This window comes from Lipotes vexillifer, unplaced genomic scaffold, assembly GCF_000442215.2.
Source record: "Lipotes vexillifer unplaced genomic scaffold, Lipotes_vexillifer_v1.1 scaffold814, whole genome shotgun sequence".
In the NCBI taxonomy this organism is placed as follows: Eukaryota; Metazoa; Chordata; class Mammalia; order Artiodactyla; family Lipotidae; genus Lipotes; species Lipotes vexillifer.
In genome coordinates this window covers 779423-805778 of record NW_006784081.1, presented here as the reverse complement: position 1 = coordinate 805778, position 26356 = coordinate 779423, and the positions used below count along the sequence as shown (strand labels likewise).

Sequence of the window (26356 nt, the reverse complement as noted above, 5' to 3'; positions counted from 1 at the left end):
CCCGCGTCCCCTGCATCGGCAGGCGGACACTCAACCACTGCGCCACCAGGGAAGCCCCCACCCATTTCTTTAATCACCCCCATCCAAATGCCCATCTAACATGTCCAGCTGTAACACATTTCTTATCTGGGAGAGGGATGGTGAGATGTGCATCTTTCACTACAAAGAATTCTTTCCTCCATAAATATGTAAAATTTCATAGATGAACACTTTCCAATAACTCTGTACTTTCTGAACAAGGTTGTTTAAGTTATAACAGTTCATAAGCAGCACCTTGACTTCTGATTCACAGGGAACCTTAAGAAACAACTTAAAAATATAACCCCCCAAAAGCCTCCAGCTGCCACCTCATTTCTCTGTGCCCCTGTATGATAATTCCAGGAAAGAGCTGTTCTCACTCTCCGTCTCCGGGTGCTTCCCTTTCCATCCTTTCCCAAACCCACACCTCTTGGCTTTCACCTCGCACACAAAACAGCCCTTGACAAGGCTACCGGTGACACTGTCAATCTGTGGTCAAATCTCAGTCTTCATCTTGTTGTCAGAAGACAATTCTCCATGGTCTTCTGGGATTCCTGCACAGTCAGATCCTCTGGGCAAAGGCACCTACCGCCAGCACTGACACCCCAGGAGCCATCCAGGGCAGCAGGAACAAGCCCTCACCTTCCTTCCCTATGAGACATTTGCTTGTCTTCCAGGGCCGTAAGTCACTTCTTGCTCTGGAGGGAAGGATGGGAAGATGTGCCAGTAGCCCCAGAAAAGCTCAGCATCTCCTAAAACTTGGGGGTTCTCTCTTGCGGTACAACCCACTGCATGAAGCTGACATCTGGTCCCCGGATGTGGAGATCAAGGCATGGGCAGCCCATGCTGCTTTTGCTGTGAGAAACAGCCTTTGTCTCTGACCTGGGGTCTTGTGTCTTTTGTTTGTATCTGGCTGGTAGGCTGGCTTGCTGGCTTGCAAGCCAAGAAACATCTCACAGTTTCTGATCTGCAATTTTGGCAGCAAGGAAGGGATACCTGTCAGAGACACAGGTATCTTTCTCAAAAGAGAAAGAAAGTGGCCCATGGGCCAGTTAACAGAACATGAGGGAGGTCCACAGGAATCAGTGGTGAACATACTGACCACACTTCATGGTCAGCTGGGCAGGAAACAGCTATTTGCTGTGAATGGAGAGAAACTGAGCAGGTGGCTGCAATCTGAGCACTGAGAAGTGGGCTCAGAGACAGACACTTGAATAGTGCCTTGGTTGATGTACTCTTTCCTTGCAGCGGGGACACTGCTGGTTCAGCCTCAGGTCAGCCCCACTTCCCAACAAATATTGGAACCCATGCTGAGTCCCAGGAAGGTTCCATTCCCTTCTTGCCCCAATCACAGAAACACACACCTACACTGGGTGCAAAGAGAGAGCCATCACCAATCCTGATGGGCAGAATGTAGGTAGGAGCAGGGCTAGAACTCAGGGATGAAAGGCATGGGCACCAAACACGTGCAGCATTCTTTTAGAGTTAACAGTAAAGGATCTCAGTGTTTCCTGTGAACCCTGGCTCGGGACAACTCCCTGATATAGACAAACCTCTACGGGGAACCATCAATAGCTGGCACATGGGCTCGCGCCTCCTGGATGGTGTCTAGAATGCTGGTGACACACTGGAGAAGGTGGTCCAAAGAGATGTAAGTGCTTCCTGACAGGTGGCCCTGCCTTCTTGGAAAACTCACTCAGCCCTTATGGGAAGACCCAGAAAGAGGATGGGAGACGTTACCATGGCTCTGGGCCAGTGGAAACCCCTGCTAAGTGGACCCCATCCAAAAGGTCACCACCATGCAAGTTAAACCCCAGCCAGGCAAGGGGCACAGAGCCCCTGAGAACAGTGTGATGTAGTTTTTAAGTCAAGCGGTCCCTGAAGCTAAAACAGATGGGATCAGTAGTGACAATCTTGCTGCCCCATTTAGGGCTTTGAGTGAGCCCAAAACACTGGATTTTACTGAGCTATGGAAGTGTGTCTTGTTCCATCCCTGGCCCCTTCCTCGTCCTCCACCTTCACCTCTGTTGAAGACAAAAATAATCAGAAGATGGGGCTTCCCTGGTGGCACAGTGGTTGAGAGTCCGCCTGCCAATGCAGGGGACACGGGTCCGTGCCCCGGTCCGGGAAGATCCCACATGCCGCGGAACGGCTGGGCCCGTGAGCCATGGCCGCTGGGCCTGCGCGTGCGGAGCCTGTGCTCCGCAACGGGAGAGGCCACAACAGTGAGACGCCCGTGTACCACAAAAAAAAAAAAAAAAATTTTAAATTGAAATAATCACTTCAGAAAAAAAAAATTGACTGTCCCCAATAAAGCTATACAAATACCCATCCATATTCTAAAATCAGCAGTTCCACTCCTAGTGGAACCCAACACACCAAAAAAAAAAAAAAAAAAAAAAAAAAAAAAAAATCAGAAGTGGGCCTTCGTCTCCCTGTGCCCAGAGGGACCAGAGGCCCTACATGCCCATCTGATATGCCAGGCACCTGAGGCAGGGGGAGAACTTAGATTTTGATGGCTCTGCTGGACACAGGCCTCTGATTCCACTGATGGGATACTGAACAAGGTTCCCAGAGAGCAGGAAAAGTAATGTCACCTTGAGGTCAAGTCAGGGTGCTGTGACTGTGGCTTCTACCTCTGTTCGGAATTCCCTGCTCCACACAAGGGTGGGGACACCCTACACTTGGATAGGTGGTTATAGAGCATGTAACCAGGTCCAGCCCAGCAACCTGTCACTTCTCAAGATTGCCAACAGAACCCCAGGAGGAGAAAGGAAGTTCCAGGCCTCCTGGGTGATGTGAAAGGAGCCAAGCTAACGAGAGAGGCCAAGTCCAAAATCAACAGCCAGAGAGAGTGGTGGCTGGCAGGAGATTGTCACCAGCCCAGTCCAGTCACTGGTCCTGTGGCTCCAGCTGGCTTGGACAGGATGGCTGTAATAGGGTCTGCTGTGCAGGCTAACAGCTCCTGGTGGGAGTCCCGGGCATTGCAGCCACCTGCTTTTCCTTCCTGCTGGCATGCAAGGATCAAGACCAGAGGTCCCTGCATTCGCATGGGCATGATCTCTAATACACATCGCTGGTGCTCTCTGCTCCCTGCTGGCTGCCCCCGGGAGGGTGGGCTGGATCAGGACTTGGCCCTCTCCCATGACACTCAAGCTTCCGCCAAATGAATGACATTTTGCTGGCTGGTGAGTCTGATTTCTCCTGCCAGATGCTACTTTTCCTGGCGAAGGTTATGTGCTCATTGACCTTGAGATGTTGTGAATGCCCTGGCTATGTGGTTTGACACTTAACAGGCTATAGACAGGTGGGTTGAAGACACCCTTCCTTGGGTCCATGAACCATGGAGGCAAAGTGAGGCCACTGATAGGGCTCCCACCAGGGTTCCTGTGTGGAGCCATTGCATTGCACGTGGCACTGAGTTCCAGTGCATGCCAGACAGGGGACTGCCAAGAGAGAGGCTCTGAGATGAGGGGGGTGCACATCACTTGGGGTGGACCCCCCATCTGGCAGATGGGTGCCTCTCAGGGCCATCTGTGGTGTTTCCAACTGAGATGCTGCTTTAGGTCGGTGAAGGGCCAGCTCTGGCCACACCGCATGGCTGTGTACGCTGCCTGCACCACCTGCAGTTTGAGAACCTGTGTCGTCTTTCACAGAAGCTGCCCAGCATGAGTTGACCGTCCGACTGTCCCTTGCTTCCTCTACTCACTGGACACAGCTGTCCTCAGAGGGGTCAAAGCCTGCAAGCTGCTCACAGGGTAATGGTCAAGATGAAAGGGACAGTGGATTGTCTGGATACAGCTGGGAACCTGGGATCCCACTCTGACTGTTCCTAGGCATGGTGCATCCCTCATTCCCCTCAGACGCAGCCTGGCGGGCACACTTTCCTGGGGGCAGCCCAGCTGAAAGGTGGTGGCTGAGAGGCTCATTCTTACTTCGAAATAACTTTTATGGAATGGCTTTGTCTCTCTGGACACATCGTCACAGGTGCAAGTTTGGGGTGTGAGAAGGGATGGCAGGGAAATGGAGCTGCACTACATATGAGTTCTGTGAGGCAGCTGGGAAGGGAGCTCCACAGACCCCAGAAGGACGATCCCCAGGCTGCTGCGGGGGACCAACTGCTGCTCCACTGACTCTGGCCTGAAGCTCTTACAGTGGGACTGGGACGGCCCCTGTTTCATGTCCCAGCAAAGTGCCCCCTGCATGTCTTCTCCAGCCCCAGGGGCACGTAGCCATTCGTGGGTGAACAAATGCCCCAGCTGGTTGTGAACAAGCAGGACAGGAGGACTGACTTCCCTGGGACAGCTCCTCCAAAACCAGGACTGGACTCGGCTACTGGGACTGAACTAAGGATCCAGGATTTACCTGCCAGCCCAGAGGAGACCTACCTGCCAGCCAGGTGAGGCCTCATAAGAGTATCTTGGTTTACCTGGGAACCTGGACCACACCAGATGGTCTGTGCCACACTGTGATTTAGGGTGTGGGCTTTAGGCCATACTGCATCAGCTTGACCTCAGAGGGGCCAGAGATTGAGGTCAGCCATGCAGGTAGTCAGCCTACGTGAGTGCCCCAACAGAAACCCTGGACAACAAGGCTCAACAAGCGAGCGTCCCTGGCTGGCCACAGTCCGTGTGATGGCACACATCTGTACTGAAACAGGCATGTCGACACAGTTCCACTGGGGGGACATCTGGACCATACCTGGATCCCCAACTGGACCCCACCCCATGTGCCTCTTCCCTTTTACTGCAGTAAACCAGAACCCTGAGTGGAACGGCTCTGCTGAGTTCCGCGAGTCCTGGTGAATCACTGAACCTGAAGGCAGTTATGGGACCCCATAACTGCAGTTGGTGTCCAGTGAGAATGGTCTTGGGCTCCTGACCTCGGTGTTCCTGGGGACCCCCAAACTTTGCAGCTCCCATCACACACAGAGTCAAATCTGAGACCCACACGGCAGCCCTCAAGGCCCAGCATTCCCCAGCCTCATTCCCCACTACACCTGCCTCAGCGCCTCCCCCTCCCCTGTCCTCCTGGAGCCTCACTGCCTATTTGGAGTTCCTCCAACATGTCTGCATGATGGCTACTCTCTGCCCTTCACTCTGCCTTATTTCTCTGGCTGGTCACAAATATTACACATTTGTCTATGTGCTTGTCATCTGTCTCCTCCCCTAGAAGGTCAGCCTCCTTGGACAAGGTTGATCTGCCTGTTCACTGCACCTTCCCTGCACCTGGAATGGTACCTGGACACTCAGCACAAACATGTCAAATGAGAGAGCTAATGAGTGAGATTCGGTGGTGGGCAGAGTCACTGCGTCAGAAATACGATGCATACCTAAGCAGCCTCCGCCTCTGTCCCACCTCATCCACCTGTGCACGCTGGCCAGCCTGTCTTTGATTCAGGAGCAGGAGACTGGAACAGGAGGCCTGTCTCTTGTGTCCAGCCCCTCAGCCAGACCCCACCCTGGATCCCTGGTCCCCTGCCCAGCCTGATTCCCTCTGGGCAGCTCTTGCTTGTTGCAAGATCAGTATCCACTGGCCCCCAAAGGCCTACCTTTGTACCAGCTCACAATGGGCTTGGGTGTGCCCGTCACACGGCAGGCTAGTTTGACTGTCTCGCCCAGCTCAGCCGTGCAGTCGGCCAGCTCCTCTTCAAAATCCGGGGGGCCTGGGGATATATACACAGGGCCTGGAGCACTTACCCGTCCCCTCAGGTGCACACCTGGCAGGGGCAGAGCCCCATGACCAAGGATGTGGTTGCAACAGATACCACTCCTTGTGAGCCTTTATCCGTAGTACCACACTAGGGCCTGGATGGGCATTAGGGTGAGCGACACAGGTTGGCTGTATACTGGGGAGTGGTAGGGACTGTGGAAAAAGAGGGCATGTTGAAATGGGATCGTCTCTCCTGTTCTAAGCGAGGGAGCAAAACCAAGTCTTCTGGGCCTTCACATCCCTAACACAGTCTGGGCACCTGCCTTGTGCTGGAAAGTCCCGAGTGAATCTCGAGGCTCCCCTCAATTCTGGTCAGGGCCAGCCCTACACTCTGACTAAGGGCTCCCGAGAGGCTGGGCTAACCAAGGGTAGAGAGAGCCACTTGCCCCAGAATCGAGCCCCTTCCCTTGTGCCTGCCCAGGTAGGGGCAGGGCGCCAGGGCTCAGGACCTGCCAGCCTGGGTGCCTGCAAGCCAGACAGCCAGGCTGAAAGGTTCAGCCTCCCATCCAGCTTCGCCTCATGAGCCCAGGCACTCACGCCACATGGGCAGGGCCAGGCGCTGCTGGATGCCACAGATCTCCTTCACCCAGGAGTTCTTGTTGATGACCGTCCGCGCCTGCAGCAGGTACTTGCGTACTGAGTCCTCCCGCTCATGCCAAACCTCGAAGGCACGGTCATCGCCCTCCACCTTGTCGTTCAGGTCGATGCTGCTCAGCTGTGGGGGGGAGGACGCAGGCTGACTGCCCGGATGCAGGCTGAGCCATGGTCACCCAGGACAGGGCTGCAGGACCGGCCAGCAGCCTCCAGCTGCCCGCACATCCTGCATGGCCTCCCTCTGCCCACCCAGGCTCCGCTGGCACCCTGCAAACCTTCATCATGTTCCGGAAGATGTAGCTGAAGGTGTCAGTGCGCGAGTCCCGCTTGGGCTTGCAGACCACCAGGTGGTGGCGGAACAGGAAGACATGCCGGTGGTGGCCCTTCCACGGCATCCGCGCACCCGGTGTCCCCTCCCACACAATGAAGTGGCCCTGGGAGAGCGGTGAGCCTGTGGTCAGCCAGGCCCAGCCTGGAGTCCAGCCCTCCACAAGCCCTGGCCACCTGTCCAGGCCCTCCACTGCACCCCCAGCCCCAGACCTGGCGGATGGGCTCGCCTAGAGCCTCCAGGGTGCCTGGGTAGTTCTCCATGAGCGACACGTGCAGCTGGTTCTCGGCACGCTGCGGCAGGGCCGACACCACTGCATAGGCCTGCTCCAGCAGTGCACAGTTCTGTCCATTCCGCGCCTTGTTGCGGATCAGCTCCTGGGGGAGACTGCGGGTCAGGGCAAGACCTGGGGTGGCTGGGCATGGGGGTGGCCCCACAGCCCCTGGCCAGCCGTGCCTACCTTGAGCAGGGCCTGGTACTGCTGGACCCGCTCCACCGGCTGCTCCAAGAAGTGCTGCAGGGACGGCGGGGGTGGCTGCGAAGAATCTGCGGCTGACAGCACCTCCTCAGTGTATTTCTGTGGAAACCGCAGGGCTGGGTTCAGGGCGGGGGGGCACAGCCTCCAGATGGCTTATGTCCCCAGAGCTCCAGAGCTGGTGGATCAGGGTCCCACACACAGACCCTCCTCCCCAGGTGGGCCCCACCGCCGCCCCAGGTGATGGCCGGTGTCGTTGTCTAACAGGTGAGCCGAGCTTGGGGTTGCGGGGGGACCCTGCCCGCTTTTCTAAGCTAGGGGCCAGGGGGCCTGGGCAGGCCGAAGTGGGGCCAAAGCAGGGTCAGGGAAGATGATCTAAGAGCTGGAAGCCAGCATCAAGCCTGGCGAGTGGAGGCAGGGCTGACAGGCAGAGGAGCACCTTGTAGAACTCCTGCACGGCCGTGCTGACCATCACCGACTCAGCCTGCACTCGGCCCACCAGGAACTCCAGATACTTCTCAAAGGCTGCCTGGTTCTTGATGAAGCACATGGCCACGTCGTCATCCGTGTCACAGCTATGCAGCTCCTGTGAGAAGCTGACATGGAGGGGAACGGTGGTCAGGTGAGGGCTGACATCAGGACCCTCACCCACGACCCACAACCCGGCCCCAAACCCTCAGGTTTGGGAAGAAACAGGCTCCTGCCCAGGGCCAGATTCCTGGGGATGACAGTGAGTGTTCTGGGCTGTGAGGGCCACGCACACGTGGTATTTCAGGGCGTGCACTTATGTGCAGGTGTGCAAGCACGTAAGGGAGTACGTGTCTCTGGGTGTACATGTACTCATGTGTGTGCCATGTACATGTATGCCCACATGTGAAAGGCTGTGTGTGAGTGTGCAGGTATGCACATGTACTTGTGTGTGCCCATGTACATGTGTGTGCACATTTCTGGGGTATGTCTGTGTACTTGGGTTGCAGTGGGTAGGTGTGTCACAGGCACTTCCGGGGATAAGCCAGGTGCACGTGCCTGTGTTCCTGGGGACATGTGTGTACAGGAGTGTGGTGCACCAGTGGGTGAATCAAGTCATCAAAGGTTCTGTCTCTTCTCGACTCCTGCCCACTCTCCTGAGGTACAGCCCTGTCGGTACACGCATGTGCAAGTGTGAGCATCCACGTGTGTATGCACACGTGTGGTGTGTGTCCACATGTGTGTAGGCATGTGTCTTGTGCATGTACGGCTTGTATGTGCACACATGTGTCTACACATGTGAACAGTGTGCCCATGTGTGTGTCTAAGCATGCGTGTGTATACATGCATGTACACACAGACCGGGGAATAGCCTTGAGGCCCATCCTGCATGCCTACCTGCTGTGGAAGTGGCTGATGTCCTGCACATTTCGGAAGATGACTGCCTTCTGGCTGGCCACAGCCGTGGGCACGTGGGGGCAGTGGTCCAGGTACTGCATGTGGTGGTTCTGCAGGAACTGCAGCTTGCCCACAAAGGCCTGCTCCGAGCTCAGCAGCTCCTGGATGATGGAGCTGGGTGGGGAGACAGCCATGAGGGGAAGACCCAGGAGCTTAGCTACTGAACCGGGCACTTCCAAGTCACGTGCATCCTGCTGCCCACTTTCAGAATGGGCCTGGCAAGCTGGTGGAGGGAGGGCACCCTCACACACCGGGCAGCCCCACCACACGAAGTTTCCAGGCAAGGTCCCGCCAGCTAGAGGCAAGCCCCAGGGGACTTGGGTGTAGTTAGCATCTTGGACGCCCCCCACAGGAACCCAACTTCCCACAGCTCCTGCCCGGTGGCCCCTCACCTCAGCCTCGTCTTGTATTCATCCTGCGATACAGCCTCCCCGGGGAACTCAGGGGCCTCAGCTGGCCCCCACTCAGGTGACAGCTGGTGAGAGGCAGGAGAGGGTCATAGACAGCCTGAGCACTAGCCTGCCCTTCCAGTGAGAGGCTCCCACCTTCATGGGGAAGGGGGGTCAACCCCAGGACCACCCTTCCAGCCATCCAGGTACCTTGAGCCGCCTGTCCAGGTAGGCAGGAGACACCCAGCCTTGCCGAGAGAGGCTGGACTTGGTGGGTTTGGTACGCACAAGCCAGCGCAGCGGGTGCGCCGAGTCCAGTACCTCCACATACTGGCCCTCCCGCAGCAAGATGGCATCCTGCTCAGCCCCCAGGGGCAGGTAGTCAGCCGTGACCACACAGATGTCAAAGATCTGGGGGGGAAGTCACTGAGTCAGACCTGGAGAGGGGCCAGTGGGCCTCCTAAGGCCCCAGGCTACAAGGCCTCTGGAATTAAGCGGAGAGGAAGCAGCCATCCTGAGAGTCCATGATGTCCTAGAACAGGCCCAACCCATCTCTACTGATGGAAATCCTACCGGGAACGCCAGGTGGCCCGCCCCAAAGGGACAAGGAGGAACCTCTGGAGTTCTGGGGGTGTCCTGGGTCGCAGTGGTGATATTGGCCACTCAGGTGTGTGCCCACCTCCTCCGCCCCAGCTCCCCCGGCCCCCTACACCAACTCCACCTTCCCCCTGTCCCTGACACTCTCATACCCCCTTGCCCACCCTGCGCCACCCCCTCGCCTGCCCACGCACCTCTCCCCGGCAGTCTCCATCCTCGGACTCTGAGGATGATTCCTGGACGCTGGAAGAGGGGCGTGACCGGCCATGTCGGGGGGACGCGGACGGCGTCTTGGACTCCTCATCGCTGTCGCCTCCAGGCACCTGCAGTGTGGCTGGGGGACACAGGGCACACGATGCCTTTGAAGGGCCTGCCCCCCATGCCGCCCTCCCATGGGTCTACGGGGCGTTCAGGTGAGGAGGGGTCCCAGCCCTGGGGGCTCAGTCCCGGCCACCCCTGGACCTCGCTCCATCACCAGCTACCCTTACCCTGTGTGATCCCGGCTGACACTGTCTCTGTGACCTGCGAAGTGAGCTTCTTGAGGAACTCCTCCGTGCCCACCTCGGCCAAGGACAGGCGGCCACGGGCCTCTGCTGCCGGCAGCTCTCCTGAGGGCCAGACCCTAGCTCAGCCAGCCGTGCGCTCCACAGATGTGCCTGAACCCCCGCCTCCAGGCCCATCCTGGGCTTGGGGGTCAGAGTGGCCAGGGGACGCACAGATTTGGGCCAGAGCTGCCAGAAGCAGGGAGGCTGACCACGACTAGGGGTCTCTTTGGCTCAAGGGCAACTGAGCCAAGCTGTGACTTAGGGGACCACAAACTCAGGGATGACAGTGGGGGCAGCAGGTGGCCGTGGGGAGAGCAGGCAGTCAGGGGACAGCAGGTAGCCAGCATGGTTGCAAGCCGGTGGGCAAGGGCAGCCGAGGGCAAAGCTGGGTAAATGGTCAGGCTGGGGCTGGAGCTTGGAGCTGTGGGGTCCTCAGCGGGGTTTGTGCCACCTCCATTCCTGTTGGCCACTTGGCCACTGGTCTGGGAAGGGGCTCAGGAGGGACGGAGATCACAAGGACCTCAGCCAGGCAGTATAATATGAGGGCAGGTCCTGGACACTGAAGGCAGGGGGCAGGACCCCAAATTGTGGCCCGAGGGCTGGGGGGGTCAGACCCCTGGCAGCTGTGGTTTGATGGCTTCAGGTCGACCTCGATGGAAGTGGGATCCTTTGCAGGTGTGAGGGGCTGGGAGCAGTTGCTGGGGTTACGGGGGAATGAGGGCAGCTTGGGATGGGGGCAGCATAGGGAAGGGAGGGCTGGGTAAATTAACAAAGTAGGTCAGTGGAGAAGTGATCCCAAAGGTGGGCAGTGGGTACATGGGGTGCACGGCTCCCTCCTCTCGACTTCTGCGCAGACTCAGTATTCTCCATAAAACAATTTTTTAAATATGCCAAGGTGCTGGGGCCCTGTGCAGGTGGCCAGGAAGCGGCTGGACATGTCAGGGGGCAGGCACACTTAGAGGCTGGGAATAGGGGGACCCAGCTTGGGGGCAGGGGGAGAATCCCAGACAAAGTGGGGGCCCTGTCAGCAGCATATCCAGCACCCGCCTCCCCGAACTGCCCCCATGCCAGCCCTGACTCAGCAGCTGCCTGCTCCTAGGCTTCCATACAGCCCCCTGGACGTAAGCTCTAAGCCAAGGGCTGGCCCAGCCCAGGGGCCCCCACGAGCTTCCACATCCTCCAACCAAAGCATAGAATTAGGCCCATAAGAGGGCAGGGAGGACCAGCCCAGACCTAGGCAAGCAGGTATTCCTAGGGCCACACGGTACTGGGGCCTGCCAGCTGGGCAGCCTCCTCCACATCCCCTGTCCCCCACCCCGCACAGATGTGTGCCCACTCAGCCCGTACCTTTCCTCTGCCCAGCGAGGTCAGTGAAACCTGAAGGTTGCGACATCTGTTCAGAAGCAACTTGGGTCCTAAAGGGGGAGGAGGTATGCTGAAGGTCCTGACAGAAAAGAGGGTCTGGGGGCAGTGGGCCTTGATGCCACAGTCGGGGCCCTGGGGAAGTCCTCTCTTTCCAATGGGGACCCAAGCCACATGGCCCAAGAGGCCCAGAGCTGGGCTGGGATCTGTGATGGGGCTCCCTCCCCAGCAGCAGCACTGCCCCCCACCAGGGCCAGGACCCCACTCTCCCAGGACCTGCACTCCCAGGACCCACACTCCAGGGACCTCACTCCTGGCCCCTCTAGCTCTTGAGCAGCCCCTCACTCACCCCTGCAGGAAGGTGGAGATGAGGGCCTCCTTCACCCCGGCCTGCTCCTCCGCTGCCCCAGCCTCCTTAGGTACTGTCAGGAGAACAGGGTGAGCAACAAGGATGACACCTCATACCCTCGAGCTCTGATTCTGATCGGGACCCCTGCCAGGGATGCCTGGACCACCCCCCAGGGGGCTTTGGCCCTGTCATCTGGAGCCCCGAGGAAGAATGTGCCCAGTGTCCCAGCTTGGCCCACGGTCATCCCACCATTGGTAGGGATGGGAATGGGGTCTGCACTTGACTCACCCACTCTGGGAAGAGCTGAGAGGGACCCAGGAAGAAACCACTCAGGGCGGCAGGGGGCTTCTAGGAGGGTCTCAGCTAGCTGAATGGAGCCCACAGGGTAGGGGGTGGGAGCTGGCCCATGAGCTCTGAGGCTGCACACTACCCACACTGCCCCTCTCCCACTCCTGGCTGGGTCACCCATGCCCACTCACGGCCAGAGACGTGCAAGCTTGCAGAACAGAGGGCTTGGCCAGCAGTGTTCGTGGCGATGCAGGTGTAGGTGCCCTGGTGCTGTCGGTCCACATCCAGAAGGACCAGGCTGTGCTGCTGGGCAGAGCTGGCCACTGTGTAGCCCGGCGTGTGGCAGCCGATCCACAGCACACCCTGCTCAGCCTCCTCCCGCAGCCAATGCACAGCTGGGGGCGGGTCTCCTGCAGGCAGGAGTATATGGTGGACAGTCTCCCCACACCAAGAGGGTGGCTCTGGGAGGCAGGGGTCACCTCTGAGCCTCCCTAGGAGGGTCCTGAGTGGGTGCAGGGAGGGGACCTCCCTGGGGGCTCTCTTGAGTGGGACAGGGAGGCAGGACATCTCACCTTCAACCTTCACTGAGAAGGTGATGCTGGAGCCCTTCTTCACCTTCTTGGAGGTGAACTTCTCCAGGAATCGGGGTGGCACCAGCTGTTGGTGTACATCTGGAGAGACATGGGGCGGTTGGTGGTAAACAATGCAGAGCCAATTCCATGTGGTCGTCCCCCTCACGCACCCTCACTGAACCTGTCCCCAGTGTCCACCCCACCCTCCCTCCCTCTGCCCTCTGGAGTCGGCTCACCGAATGCTGGCTTCTCTTCTGGTTCATTGGGGCCTGAAGAAAGCACAGAAGTCAGATCTACAGCACCAAGGTGCCCCCTCCACTGAGTGGGCCTGCCTAGCAGGGTGTGAGTCCCGAGGGTGGCCCCGCCCACTCCTACACACAGCACCTTTCCTAAACCTGGCCATGCAGACATGGAATTCATTCAGTCTCCACGGACCAGATGGAATGTTACCCATGCCTGCCCAGGAGTCTGGGGCGTTGCTCTGAAACTAACTTTGGGATGCTTGTGCTCAAAACGCCACAACTGAAGCAATGCCTCAGGCAGTGTTGGGTCCCTAGACCAAGGCAGATTTGGGCAAGACTTGGAATCACCTTGCAGTGCTCAGAACTTTGGAAAATAAGGAAGTTCAGACCTCTACTCCCCCAATCACTACCTGCCTCTTCCTCCGCAGTCTACGGAGGGCTCCATGCTTGCCTGGGCCTACTCCACCAGCTAGCTACTCTGCTTGCTGGTCAGTTTTCATGGGCCCCACGCCCTCTAAGGGCACATGTTCTCTGGGAGCCAGCTTCTGGCCACCCGTGACTTTTGCACACAGGGGCAGTGACCACTGGGCCCTAGCTCCCAGGCTTGCCACAGCATGGTTTATAGGTAGACATCAACCTGGGTGTGGACACAAAGCTCTGCTGCATCCCTGAGCACCCACCTCGGACCAGGAGCTGAGCAGACGAATAAGCAGCACCCACGGTGTTGCTGATGTAGGCCGAGTACTGGCCAGCATCCTCGCTGGTGACCGAGACAATCTCCAGGGTGTGCAGTGTCTTCCTGTCCATCATGCAGATGTGTGCAGATGCAGTCAGGGGCTGCCCATCTTTGAACCAGTACAGTCGAGGCGTGGGGTAGCCTGGGGCCGCAGGGGGAGTGGTTAGCACAGGGCCACAGCCCAGTGGGCACCATGCCCTCCACAGGCCCTCAGAGACCCCTGGGTGATCTGACCCTAACCCTAACCCTCCCTCTGGTGGGAGGCAGCTCCTTTCCCTTCATCTCTCTCCCCCTTACCTTTCACCTTGAGCTGGAACTTGGCCAGACGCGTGCCGGGGGCCACCTGGAGGTCTTTCAGGTCCTCCACGACCTGCGGCAGCTGCCCCTCCTCTGAGGTAGACTCCATGCCCTCCTGCTCCCAGCTGTCAGGGAGAACCAAGAAGGGGAAGATGTGAGATGGACCAGTGAGGGGTCCAGGACAGGAGGGGACCAGGGTCAAGCGTGGATGGCTTCTGAGGTCTCCTCTTTCCTGGACAGAGACTGCCGTGGCCTGGTTGAAGGCTCCAGGATTTGGATTCTGTCAGTCCAAGCCAGCATTGCCACCCCCCGCAAAGGGCCCAGGACCACCCCTGCATGGCCCTCTACCTGGACAGGTAGCCTTGGGCGCTGAAATAGGACGAGGTTTCCGTGGCATCCACAGCAGTTTCGTAGTCGGTGCTGGTCACTGAGGATGAAGGGTGGAGCTGAAGCGAGGCCTGCACCCCATCTGCCTGGGGAACGGGCCCCACCCCACAGGCTACCTGATTCTCACTGTGCAGCCATTCCTGGGAGCCACTCACACTTCTGAGTCAGAAGGCATGGGGGACACAGCTACCCTATGGCCCCCCCTTGTCCCCAGGCTGTTACCAGCCCATGTTTCCAGGCCTATAACTAACTACAAGACCCAACAAATTATAAATACTGGGCTTCATAAACAGCAGACAGTGGCAACAACAGCATCTTCCAGTTCCAGCCAACTAAGGAACAAGGATAACACAGGCCTCAAAACCAATAGCTGGGACTTCAACTTCTAGCCACAATGGAGAAGAGGGGCTGGATTTACCCTCTGCTAAGGTCTGAATGTTGTGTCCCCCCAAAATTCATATGCTGAAGTCCTAACCCTCAACATGACGGTGTTTGAAGATGGGATCTTTTTGAGGTGATCAGGCTTAGATGAGGTCATGAGGGTGGAGCCTAATGAATGGGATTAGTGCCCTTATAAGAAGAGACCCCTTTCCCCTTCCCCCGTGTGAGAACACAGTGAGAGGATGGCCATCTGCAATTCAGAAGAGGGCTCTCACCAGCACCCAGCCATGCTGGCACCCTGATTTCAGATTTCCAGTCTCCACAACTTTAAGCAATAAATTTCTGTTATTTAAGCTGCACAGTCTATGGCACTTTGTTATAACAGCCTGAACTAAGACACTGGCCCCCTGAAACAACCAAAGGAAAACAAACACAATACACAAAACAATGGTTGTGATGTTGTAATTTATTATAAGAAATATATGTTTGGTCTTCCTCCTGTTCCTGACTCAGAGCTCCTAAACCCTTGGAATTTCCTAAGTGAGGAGAGGCACAGAGGTGGTTTTTTTTATGTTAATGAAGTGATTTTCCAAAAGCCCCTAAGGATGGGGGCTGATTGCCAGGGTAACCAACCACGTGACTAGAAGGTTGGGACCCCCTGACATCCAGGGAGGGGAGAGGGGCTGGAGATTGAGTTCAATCCTAGGAATAAACCTACCTAAGGAGGCAAAAGACCTGTACACCAAAAACTATAAGATGCTCATAAAGAAACCAAAGATGACACAAAGAGATGGAGAGATATACCATGTTCTTGGACTGGAAGAATCAATATTGTCAAAATAACTGTACTACCCAAAGCAATCTACAGGTTCAATGCAATCCTTATCAAATTATCAATGGCATTTTTCACAGTAGAACAAAAAATTTTACAACTTGTATGGAAACACAAAAGACCTTGAATAGCAAAAGCAATCTTGAGAAAAGAAAAAAAACGGAGCTGGAGGAATTGGGCTCCCTGACTTCAGACTACACTACAGGGCTACGGTAGTCAAGACAGTATGGTACTAGCACAAACACAGAAATATAGATCAATGGTACAGGAGAGAAAGCCCAGAGATAAACCCACGCACCTATGGTCAACTAATCTATGACAAAGGGGGCCAGAATATACAGTGGAGCAAAGACAGCCTCTTCAATAAATGGTGCTGGGAAAACTGGGCAGCTACACGTAAAAGAGTGAAATTAGAACACTGCCTAACACCATACACAAAAATAAACTCAAAATGGATTAAAGACCTAAATGTAAGGCCAGACACTATAAGACCCTTAGAGGAAAACAGGCAGAACACTCTTTGACATAAATCACAGCAAGATGTTTTATGACCCACCTCCTAGAGTAACGAAAATAAAAACAAAAATAAACAAATGGGATCTAATTAAACTTAAAAGCTTTTGCACAGCAAAGGAAACCATAAACAAGACGAAAAGACAACACTCAGAAAGAGAGAAAATATTTGCAAATGAAGCAACTGACAAAGGATTAATCCCCAAAATATACAAACAGCTCATGCAGTTCAATATCAAAAAAACAAACAAGCCAATCAAAAAATGGGCAGAAGACCTAAATAGACATTTCACCAAAGAAGAGATACAGATGGCCAAGAGGCACGTGAAAAGATGCTCAACATCACTAATCATTAGAGAAATGCAAATCAAAGCTACAATGAGGTAGTTTTCACCTCATACCTGTCAGAATGGCCTGCATCACAAAATCTACAAACAATAAATGCTGGAGAGGGTGTGGAGAAAAGGGAACCCTCCTACACTTTTGGTGGGAATGTAAATTGATGCAGACACTATGGAGAACAGTATGGAGGTTCCTTAAAAAACTAAAAATAGAACTATCATGTGACCCAGCAATCCCACTATTGGGCATATACCCTGAGAAAACCATAATTCAAAAAGACACATGCACCCCAATGTTCATTGCAGCACTATTTACAATAGCCAGGACATGGAAACAACCTAAATGTCCATCAACAGAGGAGTGGATAAAGAAGATGTGGCACATATGTACAATGGACTATTACTCAGCCATAAACAGGAACGAAATTGGGTCATTTGTAGAGACATGGATGGACCTAGAGACTGTCATACAGAGTGAGGTAAGCCAGAAAGAGAAAAACAAATATCGTATATAATGCATATATGTGGAATCTGAAAAAACTGTATAGATGATCTTATTTACAAAGCCAAAACAGAGACACAGACGTAGAGAACAAACCTATGGATACCAAGGGGGAAAGGGAGGGTGGGATGAACTGGGAGATTGGGATTGACATATACACGCTACTGATACTATATGTAAAATAGATAACTAAGGAGAACCTACTGCACAGCACAGGGAACTCTACTCAATGCTCTGTGGTGACCTAAATGGGAAGGAGACCCAAAAAAGAGGGGATATGTGTATATGTATAGCTGATTCACTTTGCTGTACAGTAGAAACTAACACAGCACTGTAAAGCAACTATACTCCAATTAAAAAAAATTTTTAATCACCAGTGGTCAATGATTTAATCAGTTGTGCCTGTGTGATGAAGTCTTCATAAAAACCCAAAAGGATAGGGTTCAGAGAGCTTCCCGGCTGGCAAACACACGGACGCTGGGGGAGAGTGGCATGCTTGGCCCTGCCCCTTCCCACGTGCCTTGCCTATACGTCTCTTCCTTCTGGCTACTCCTGAGTTATACCCTTTTATAATAAAGCACTGATCTAGTAAGTGAAATGTTTCTCTGAGTTCTGTGAGCCACTTGGGCAAATTATTAAAACCCAAGGAAGGGGGTCATTGGAACCTCTAATTTATAGCATGTTGGCCAGAAGCACAGGTGACAACCTGGACTTGCAGCAGATATCTGAAGTGGTGGGGGAGGCAGCCTTGTGGGACTGAGCCCTTAACCTATGGGATCTGATGCTATTTCCAGGTGGATGGTGTCAGAATTGAGTTGAACTGTAGGACACTTGGCTGGTTTCTCAGAGAATTACTTTTTGTGGGAAAGAAAAACCCCACACATTGGAATTGGGTACAGAATCATCAGAATGGTTAAGATGAATGAAGGACAGTGATGTATTAGAGATAGGAAACAACGGTGAGCCCTATAATTGCCCCAGCTTCCTGACTTACGTTTACGGGAAAAGGAAACTGAGGCAGAGCCAGGCAGACTCTGAGTTGAGGAGACAGAGCTGATGTCCTGAGAGACAAAGGCAGCCTGTGCCCATGGAACAGAAAACCAGAGAAGAGAAAGCTGCACAGAGAGAGGGCCCCCTCCCTCAAGGATGCCACAGAGCACTGATTGGCACATGCACACAGGAAAGAGCCATCTGAAAGGACTAGAGGAAGTAGCACCAGAGGAGCACAAGGGCTGGAATAATGTCTGTTTACAGTCAGATTAGAAACCTTCTTAATTCACAGGGCATCAGGTTAAGTACTCAGGAACACTCTCCCTTCAGCAGACGAAGATGATCAGCTTTGGACTGAGCACTGCCTTGGCCCCACATAACAAATCACACAAGCCAGACCCAAAAGGATCAAGCTGCTTCCAAGTAACACACTGTATTGCTCAAGAAGACCTGCAGAAACACAAAATATCCAGCTCGCAACAGGGTTAAATTCACACTGTCAGGCATTCAGCCAAGACTGTCCAACATGCAAGGAGGCAGGAAACACACAACATATAATGTGTAGAATAATCAATTGTCAAAACCAAGTCAGATTTGACACAGATATTAGAACTGGGAGATAAGGACATTAGCACAGGTATTAGAACTGTATTCCATGTGTTCGAAAAGTTAAGGTGAGATATAGAACATATAAAAAAGACTCAAGTAGAACTTCTAGAGATAAACAATACAATGGATGGGATTGATAGCAGATTAGATACTACAAAAGAATAGTGAACATAAAAGCATAGCAATAAAAACTATGAAAAATGAAATGCATAGAGAAAGAAGAATTTTATTAATAAAAATGGAAATGGATTATTAGTAAGCTGTAGTACAGCTTCAAGTGGCTCGATTATTTGTAACTTAAGTTCCCAAATGAGGGGGGAAAGAAAAAATATTTGAAGAAATAATGCCTCCCCTAAATTTCAAACTTAATGAAAACTATTAACCCAAAATTCCAAGAAGCTCAATTAACTGCACAAGGAACATAAATGAAGACAATTGCACCAAAGACTATGATCAAATTACTCAAAACCAATGAAAAAAATCTTAAAAAGTATCCAGAGATCATGTTTGCAGAAACTGACAAGCTGATCCTAAAATTCATAAGAAAATGCAAGAGACTCAGGATGTTCAAAAAATCTTGAACAAGAACCAAGTTGGCAGACTCACAGTTAAAAATTTCAAAACAGTATTATACACGGCTGCAATAGTCAAAACAGTGTGGTAATGGCATAATGACAGACATCTGGATGAATGGAATAGAATTGCGAGTCAGGAATAAACCTACACATTTAATAGAAATTCGTTTCTGACAAGAGTTCCAAGACAGTTTTATGAGGGAAAATAGTCTTTTCAACAAATAGTGGTGGGACAACTGGATTTCCACAGGAAAAAAATGAATTGGGGCCCTTACCTCACACCATATACACATATGAACTCAAAATGTACCAAAGACCTAAATATGAGAGAAGAAAGCATAAGTGTAAATTTGTATAACTTTGGATTAGACAGTGGTTTCTTAGACGTGACAAGTAAAGCACAAGAAACCAAAGAAAAAGTAGATAAACTATACTCCATCAAAATTTAAAACTTTTGTGCATCAAAGAACAATCAAGAAAGTGACAAGACAACCCACAGAATGGGAGAAAAGATTTGAAAATCATGTATCTGAGACAACTAGGGCATGTGCCGGATGCTGGTGGGGGACCCCGATGCCCAAGGAGACAGGAAGTACCCCCAAGCAAACCGGCAGGACATGAGGGGACTAAGGGGGAGGAGAAGTGGAGGCTGGACAGGACCAGTGCCCGTGGGGTGGCTGAGAGAAGGGGAGGGGTTCCCATGCCTGGAGGGACCCGTGGGGGCTTGGATCAGAGGGGAGCGGGCCCAGCGTTTCCCCTGCCCATTCGGCTGGGGAAGTCTACCCAGCTTTCCAGCCAGGTCCTATGCCCTTAAAGGTCCCCTCCAGGCCAGGTTCGTCCTGGGGATGTAGGAGGGAGACCTGGGAGATCAGGAGAGGAAGGTGGGAGGGGCCCTCTGGGACCAGAGGAGCAGGAAAGGAGCAGAGGGCATTTGCCCCACTCACTCGAACCAAGGAAGCCTGCTGGGCTCCAAGGTGGGGTCCCCCACTCTCTGAGACCAGAGGTGGGAGACACGCCTGGGCCCCTTCTGTTCTGTTGAGCCTAAGCCCCACACCCCACACCCCCCAGGGCCTTTTCCAGCCCTCTGGGTCCTAGGCATAGGCCCCACCCACTGCCTAAACTTCGACCCTGCTTAGGCCCTGCCCTCCATAGCCAAGGCCTTTTCCACCTTTTTTTTTCTCCTCCTCTTTTTTACTACTGTGATTTTGTTCTACCTTCCAGTTATTGTTTCATCTATATTTTTATTTTTATATTTTTTCTAACATATCTGTTAGTTTCCTAGTCTAATTTTATATTTTACTTTGTTATTAGGATTTTTTTTGTTTTTTGCTTTTTTTGCCGCTCCAGGTGGTTTGCGGGATCTTGGTTCGTGAGCCCAGAATTGGGCCTAAGCTCCTGCGGTTTTTTTTTTTTTTTTTTTTTTTTTGCTGTCCTGTGTAGCTTGCAGGATCTTGGGTTCACAAGCTGGGGGTCGGGCTGAAGCTCCTGTGGTGGGAGGTCTGTGTCCGAACCACTGGACTAACAGAGGAACTCAGACCCCAGGGAATATGCATCAGAGTGAGGTCTCCCGGCGGTCCTCCTCTCAGCACCAAGACCCAGCTCTACCCAACAGCCTACAGACTTCAGTGTTGGAAGCCTGAGGCCAGAAAGCCAGTAAGACAGGAACCCAATCCCACTCATAAAAAAAAAAAAACAAAAAAAAAAGAGATAGTAAGAAAAATATGTCATGGATGAAGGAGCAAGGTAAAAACCTGCAAGACCAAATAAATGAAGAGGAAATATGGAATCTACCTGAAAAATAATTCAGAGTAATGATAGTAAAGATGATCCAGAATCTCGGAAATAGAATGGAGACATGGATTGAGAAAATACAAGAAATGCTTAACAAAGATCTACAAGAACTAAAGAACAAACAAACAGATGAACAACAAAATAACTGAAATGAAAAATACACTAGAAGGAATCAAGAACAGCATAACTGAGGCAGAAGAACGAATAAGTGAGCTGGATGACAGAATGGTGGAAATAACTGCCGAGGAGCAGAATAAAGAAAAAAGAATGGAGAGAACTGAAGACAATCTCAGAGACTTCTGGGACAACACTAAATGCACCAACATTCGAATATAGGGGTCCCAGAAGAAGAAGAGAAAAAGAAGGGGTCTGAGAAAATATTTGAAGAGATTATAGTGGAAAACTTCCCTAACACGGGAAAGGAAATAGTCACCCAAGTCCAGGAAGCACAGAGAGTCCCATACAGGATAAGCTCTAGGAGAAACACACCAAGACATATATTAATCAAACTAACAATTAAGTTCAAAGAAAAAATATTAAAAGGGGAAAACAAAAAATAACATACAAAGGAATCTCCATAAGGTTAACAGCTGATTTTTCAGCAGACACCCTACAGTCCAGAAGGCAGTGGCAGGATATACTTAAAGTGATGAAAGAGAAAAACCTACAACCAAGATTACTCTACCCATCAAGGATCTTATTCAGATTCAACAGAGAAATCAAAAGCTTTTCAGACAAGCAAAAGCTAAAAGAATTCAGCACCACCAAATCAGCTTTACAACAAAAGCTAAAGAAAGTTCTCTAGGCAGGGAACACAAGAGAAGAAAAAGACCCACAAAAGCAAACCCAAAACAATTAAGAAAATGGTAATAGGAACATACATATGTATAATAACCTTGAATGTAAATGGATTATATGCCCCAACCAAAAGACACAGACTGGCTGAATGGATACAAAAACAAGACCCATATATATGCTGTCTACAAGAGACCCACTTCAGACCTAGGGACACATACACACTGAAAGTGAAGGGATCAAAAAAGATATTCCATGCAAATGTAAATCAAAAGAAAGCTGGATTAGCAATACTCATATCAGATAAAATAGACTTTAAAATAAAGACTGTTATAAGAGACAAGGAAGGACACTACATAATGATCAAGGGATCAATCCAAGAAAATGATATAACAATTGTAAATGTTTATGCACCCAACATAGGAGCACCTCCATACATAAGGCAAATACTAACAACCATGAAAGGGGAAATCGACAGTAACCCAATTTTAATAGGGGACTTTAACACCTCACTTACACCAATGGTCAGATCATCCAAACAGAAAATAAATATGGAAGCACAAGCTTTAACTGACACAGCAGACCAGATAGACTTAATTGATATTTATAGAACATTCCACCCAAAAGTAGTAGAATACACTTTCTTCTCAAGGGCATATGGAACATTCTCCAGGATAGATCACATCTTGGGTCACAAATCAAGCCTTGGAAAATTTAAGAAAATTGAAATCATATCAAGCATCTTTTCTGACCACAACGCTATGAGACTGAAAATCAATTACGGGAAAAAATTGTAAAACCCACAAATACATGGAGGCTAAACAGTGCACTACTAAATAACCAAGAGATCACTGAAGAAATCAAAGAAGAAATAAAAAAAATACATAGAAAAAAGTGGCAACAAAAATACAATCACCCAAAACCTACGGGACGCAGCAAAAGCAGTTCTAAGAGGGAAGTTTATGGCGATTCAATCTCACCTCAAGAAACAAGAAAAATCTCAAATAAACAATCTAACCCTAACCTAAAGCAACTAGAGAAGGAAGAACAAAGAAAACCCAAAGTCAGGAGAAGGAAAGACATCACAAAGATCAGAGCAGAAGTAAACGAAATAGAAATGAAGAAAACAATAGGAAAGATCAATAAAACTAAAAGTTGGTTCTTTGAGAAGATAAACAAAATTGATAAACCCTTAGCCAGACTCATCAAGAAAAAAAGGGAGAGGACACAAATCAATAAAATTAGAAATGAAAAAGGAGAAATCACAACTGACACCACAGAAATACAAAGGATTATAGGAGACTATTACAAAAAACTATATGCCAATAAAATGGACAACCACGAAGAAATGGACAAATTCTTGGAAAGGTACAATTTTCCATGACTGAACCAGGAAGAATTAGAAAACATAAACAGACCTATCACAAGTGATGAAATTGAAACTGTGATTAAAAATCTTCCGACAAACAAAAGCCCAGGACCAGATGGCTTCACAGGCTAATTCTATCATACATTCAGAGAGGAGCTAACACCGATCCTTCTCAAACTCTTCCAAAAAATTGCAGAAGGAGGAACACTCCCAAATTCATTGTACAAAGCCACCATCACCCTGATACCAAAACCAGAAAAAGATACCACAAAAAAAGAAAATTATAGACCAGTATCACTGGTGAACATAGATGCAAAAATCCTGAACAAAATACTAGCAAACAGCATCCAACAACATATTAAAAGGATCATACACCATTATCAAGGGGGATATATCCCAGGGATGCAAGGATCCTTCAATATATGCAAATCAATGTGATACACCATATTAACAAATTAAGGAATAAATACCATATGATCATCTCAATAGATGCAGAAAAAGCTTTTGACAAAATCCCTCAACATAATAAAGCCCATATATGACAAACCCACAGCAAACATCATATTCAATGGTGAAAAACTGAAAGCATTTCCACTAAGATCAGGAACAAGCCAAGGATGTCCACTCTCACCACTCGTATTCAACATAGCTTTGGAAGTCCTAGACACAGCAATCAGAGAAGAAAAAGAAATAAAAGGAATACAAATTGGAAAAGAAAAAGTAAAATTGTCACTGTAGATGGCATGATATTATACATAGAGAATCCTAAAGCTGCCACCAGAAAACTACTAAAACTAATCAATAAATTTGGTAAAGTAGCAGGGTACAAAATTAATGCACAGAAATCTCTGGCATTCCTAGACAAAAGCAACAAAAAATCAGAAAGAGAAATTAAGGAAACAATCCCACTTACCATCACAACAAAAAGAATAAAATACCTAGGAATAAACCTACCTAAGGAGGAAAAAGACTTGTTCTCAGAAAACTATAAAACATTGATGAAAGAAATCAAAGATGACATAAACAGGTGGAGAAATATACCATGTTCTTGGATTGGAAGAATCAATATTGTCAAAATTTGTCAATATTGTCAAAATACTACCCAAAGCAATCTACAGATTCAATGCAATCCCTATCAAACTACCTACCAATAGCATTCTTCATAGAATAACAACAAAATATTTTACAATTCGTATGGAAACACAAAAGATCGCGAATAGCCAAAGCAATCGTGAGAAAGAAAAACAGAGCTGGAGGAATCAGTGTCCCTGACTTCAAACTATACCACAAAGCTACAGTAATCAAGGCAGTATCGTACTGGCACAAAAACCGAAATATAGATTAATGGTACAGGAGAGAGGGCTTCCCTGGTGGCGCAGTGGTTGAGAGTCCGCCTGCCGAGGCAGGGGACATGGGTTCGTGCCCCGGTCCGGGAAGATCCCACATGCCGCAGAGCGGCTGGGCCCGTGAGCCATGGCCGCTGAGCCTGCGCGTCCGGAGCCTGTGCTCCGCAACGGGAGAGGACACAGCAGTGAGAAGCCCGCGTACTGCAAAATAAATAAATAAATAAATAATAAATTTAAAAAAAAAAATGGTACAGGAGAGAAAGCCCAGAGATAAACCCACACACATATGGTCACCTAATTTACGATAAAGGAGGCAAGAACATACAATGAGAAAAGACAGCCTCTTCAATAAGTGGTGCTGGGAAAACTGGACAGCTACACGTAAAAGAATGAAATTAGAACACTCCCTAACACCATACACAAAAATAAACTCAAAATGGATTAAAGACCTAAATGTAAGACCAGACACTATCAAACTCTTAGAGGAGCACATAGGAAAAACACTCTCTGACATAAACCACAGCAAGATCTTTTTTGACCTACCTAGAGTAATGGAAATAAAAACAAAAATAAACAAATGGGATCTAATGAAACTTCAAAGCTTTTGCACAGCAAAGGAAACCATAAACAAGATGAAAAGACAACTCTCAGAATGGGAGAAAATATTTGCAAATGAAACAATGGACAAAGGATTAATCTCCAAAATATACAAACAGCTCATGGAGCTCAATATCAAAAAACCAAATAATTCAATTAAAAAATGCGTGGAAGACTTAAATAGACATTTCACCAAAGAAGACATACAGATGGCCAAGAGGCACATGAAAAGATGCTCAACATCACTAATTATTAGAGAAATGCAAATAAAAAATACAATGAGGTATCACCTCACACCAGTCAGAATGGCCATTACCAAAAAGTCTAGAAACAATAAATGCTGGAAAGGGTGTGGTGAAAAAGGAACCCTCCTGCACTGTTGGTGAGAATGTAAATTGATACAACCACTATGGAGAACAGTAGGGAGGTTCCTTAAAAAACTAAAAATGGAACTACTGTATGACCCAGCAATCCCACTACTGGGCATATACCCTGAGAAAACCATAATTCAAAAAGAGACATGTACCACAATGTTCACTGTAGCATTATTTACAGTAACCAGGACATGGAAACAACATAAATGTCCATCGACAGATGAATGGATAAAGAAGATGTGGCACATATATACAATGGAATATTACTCAGCCATAAAAAGAAACAAAATTGAATTATTTGTAGTGAGGTGGATGGACCTAGAGTCTGTCTTACAGAGTGAAGTAAGTCAGAGAGAGAAAAACAAATACCATATGCTAACACACATACGGAATCTAAAAAAGAAAATAATGGTACTGATGAACCTAGTGGCAGGACAGGAATAAAGACATAGACATAGAGAATGGACTTGAGGACATGGAGTGGGGAGGGGGAAGCTGGGGCAAAGTGAGAGTAGCATCGACATATATACACTACCGAATGTAAAATAGCTAGCTAGTGGGAAGCAGCAGCACAGCACAGGGAGATCAGCTCGGTGCTTTGCAATGACCTAGAGGGGTGGGCTAGGGAGGGTGGGAGAGAGACTCAAGAGGGAGGGGTTATGGGGATATATGTATGCATATGGCTGATTCACTTTGTTGTAAAACATAAACTAACACAGTATTGTGAAGCAACTGTACTCCAGTAAAGGTCTATTACAAAAAAAAAAAAAAAAAAAAGAAAATCATATACCTGATAAGGATCTATTGATAGTACCCAGAATACACAAAAAACTCTTACAACTCAAAATTTAAAAAACAAAGAATCTAATTTTAAAATGGACAAAGGATTTCTCCAAAAAAAGATACACAAATGGCCAATAAGCACATGAAAAGATGCTCAATACCATTAGTCAGTAGGGAAACGCAAATCAAAACCACAACGAGATACCACTTCACATCCATTAGGACAGCTATAGAAAAGATGA

General features: G+C 50.0%; 1 protein-coding gene across 1 annotated transcript in view; it reads right to left on the bottom strand.

Annotated features, from left to right (window-relative positions):
• Positions 1-26356, bottom strand: part of OBSCN (obscurin, cytoskeletal calmodulin and titin-interacting RhoGEF) — a gene marked incomplete at its 5' end in the record, with an annotated part of 134611 nt that overhangs the window by 25862 nt on the left and 82393 nt on the right. The window contains 19 exon segments of the mRNA XM_007456511.1: positions 5570-5683; positions 6268-6445; positions 6600-6758; positions 6865-7029; positions 7113-7229; positions 7567-7723; positions 8493-8666; positions 8945-9027; positions 9152-9352; positions 9733-9872; positions 10027-10143; positions 11431-11498; positions 11795-11867; positions 12274-12492; positions 12655-12753; positions 12891-12923; positions 13577-13774; positions 13930-14054; positions 14278-14356. Of these exon segments, the coding sequence (XP_007456573.1) occupies positions 5570-5683; positions 6268-6445; positions 6600-6758; positions 6865-7029; positions 7113-7229; positions 7567-7723; positions 8493-8666; positions 8945-9027; positions 9152-9352; positions 9733-9872; positions 10027-10143; positions 11431-11498; positions 11795-11867; positions 12274-12492; positions 12655-12753; positions 12891-12923; positions 13577-13774; positions 13930-14054; positions 14278-14356 (2499 nt within the window).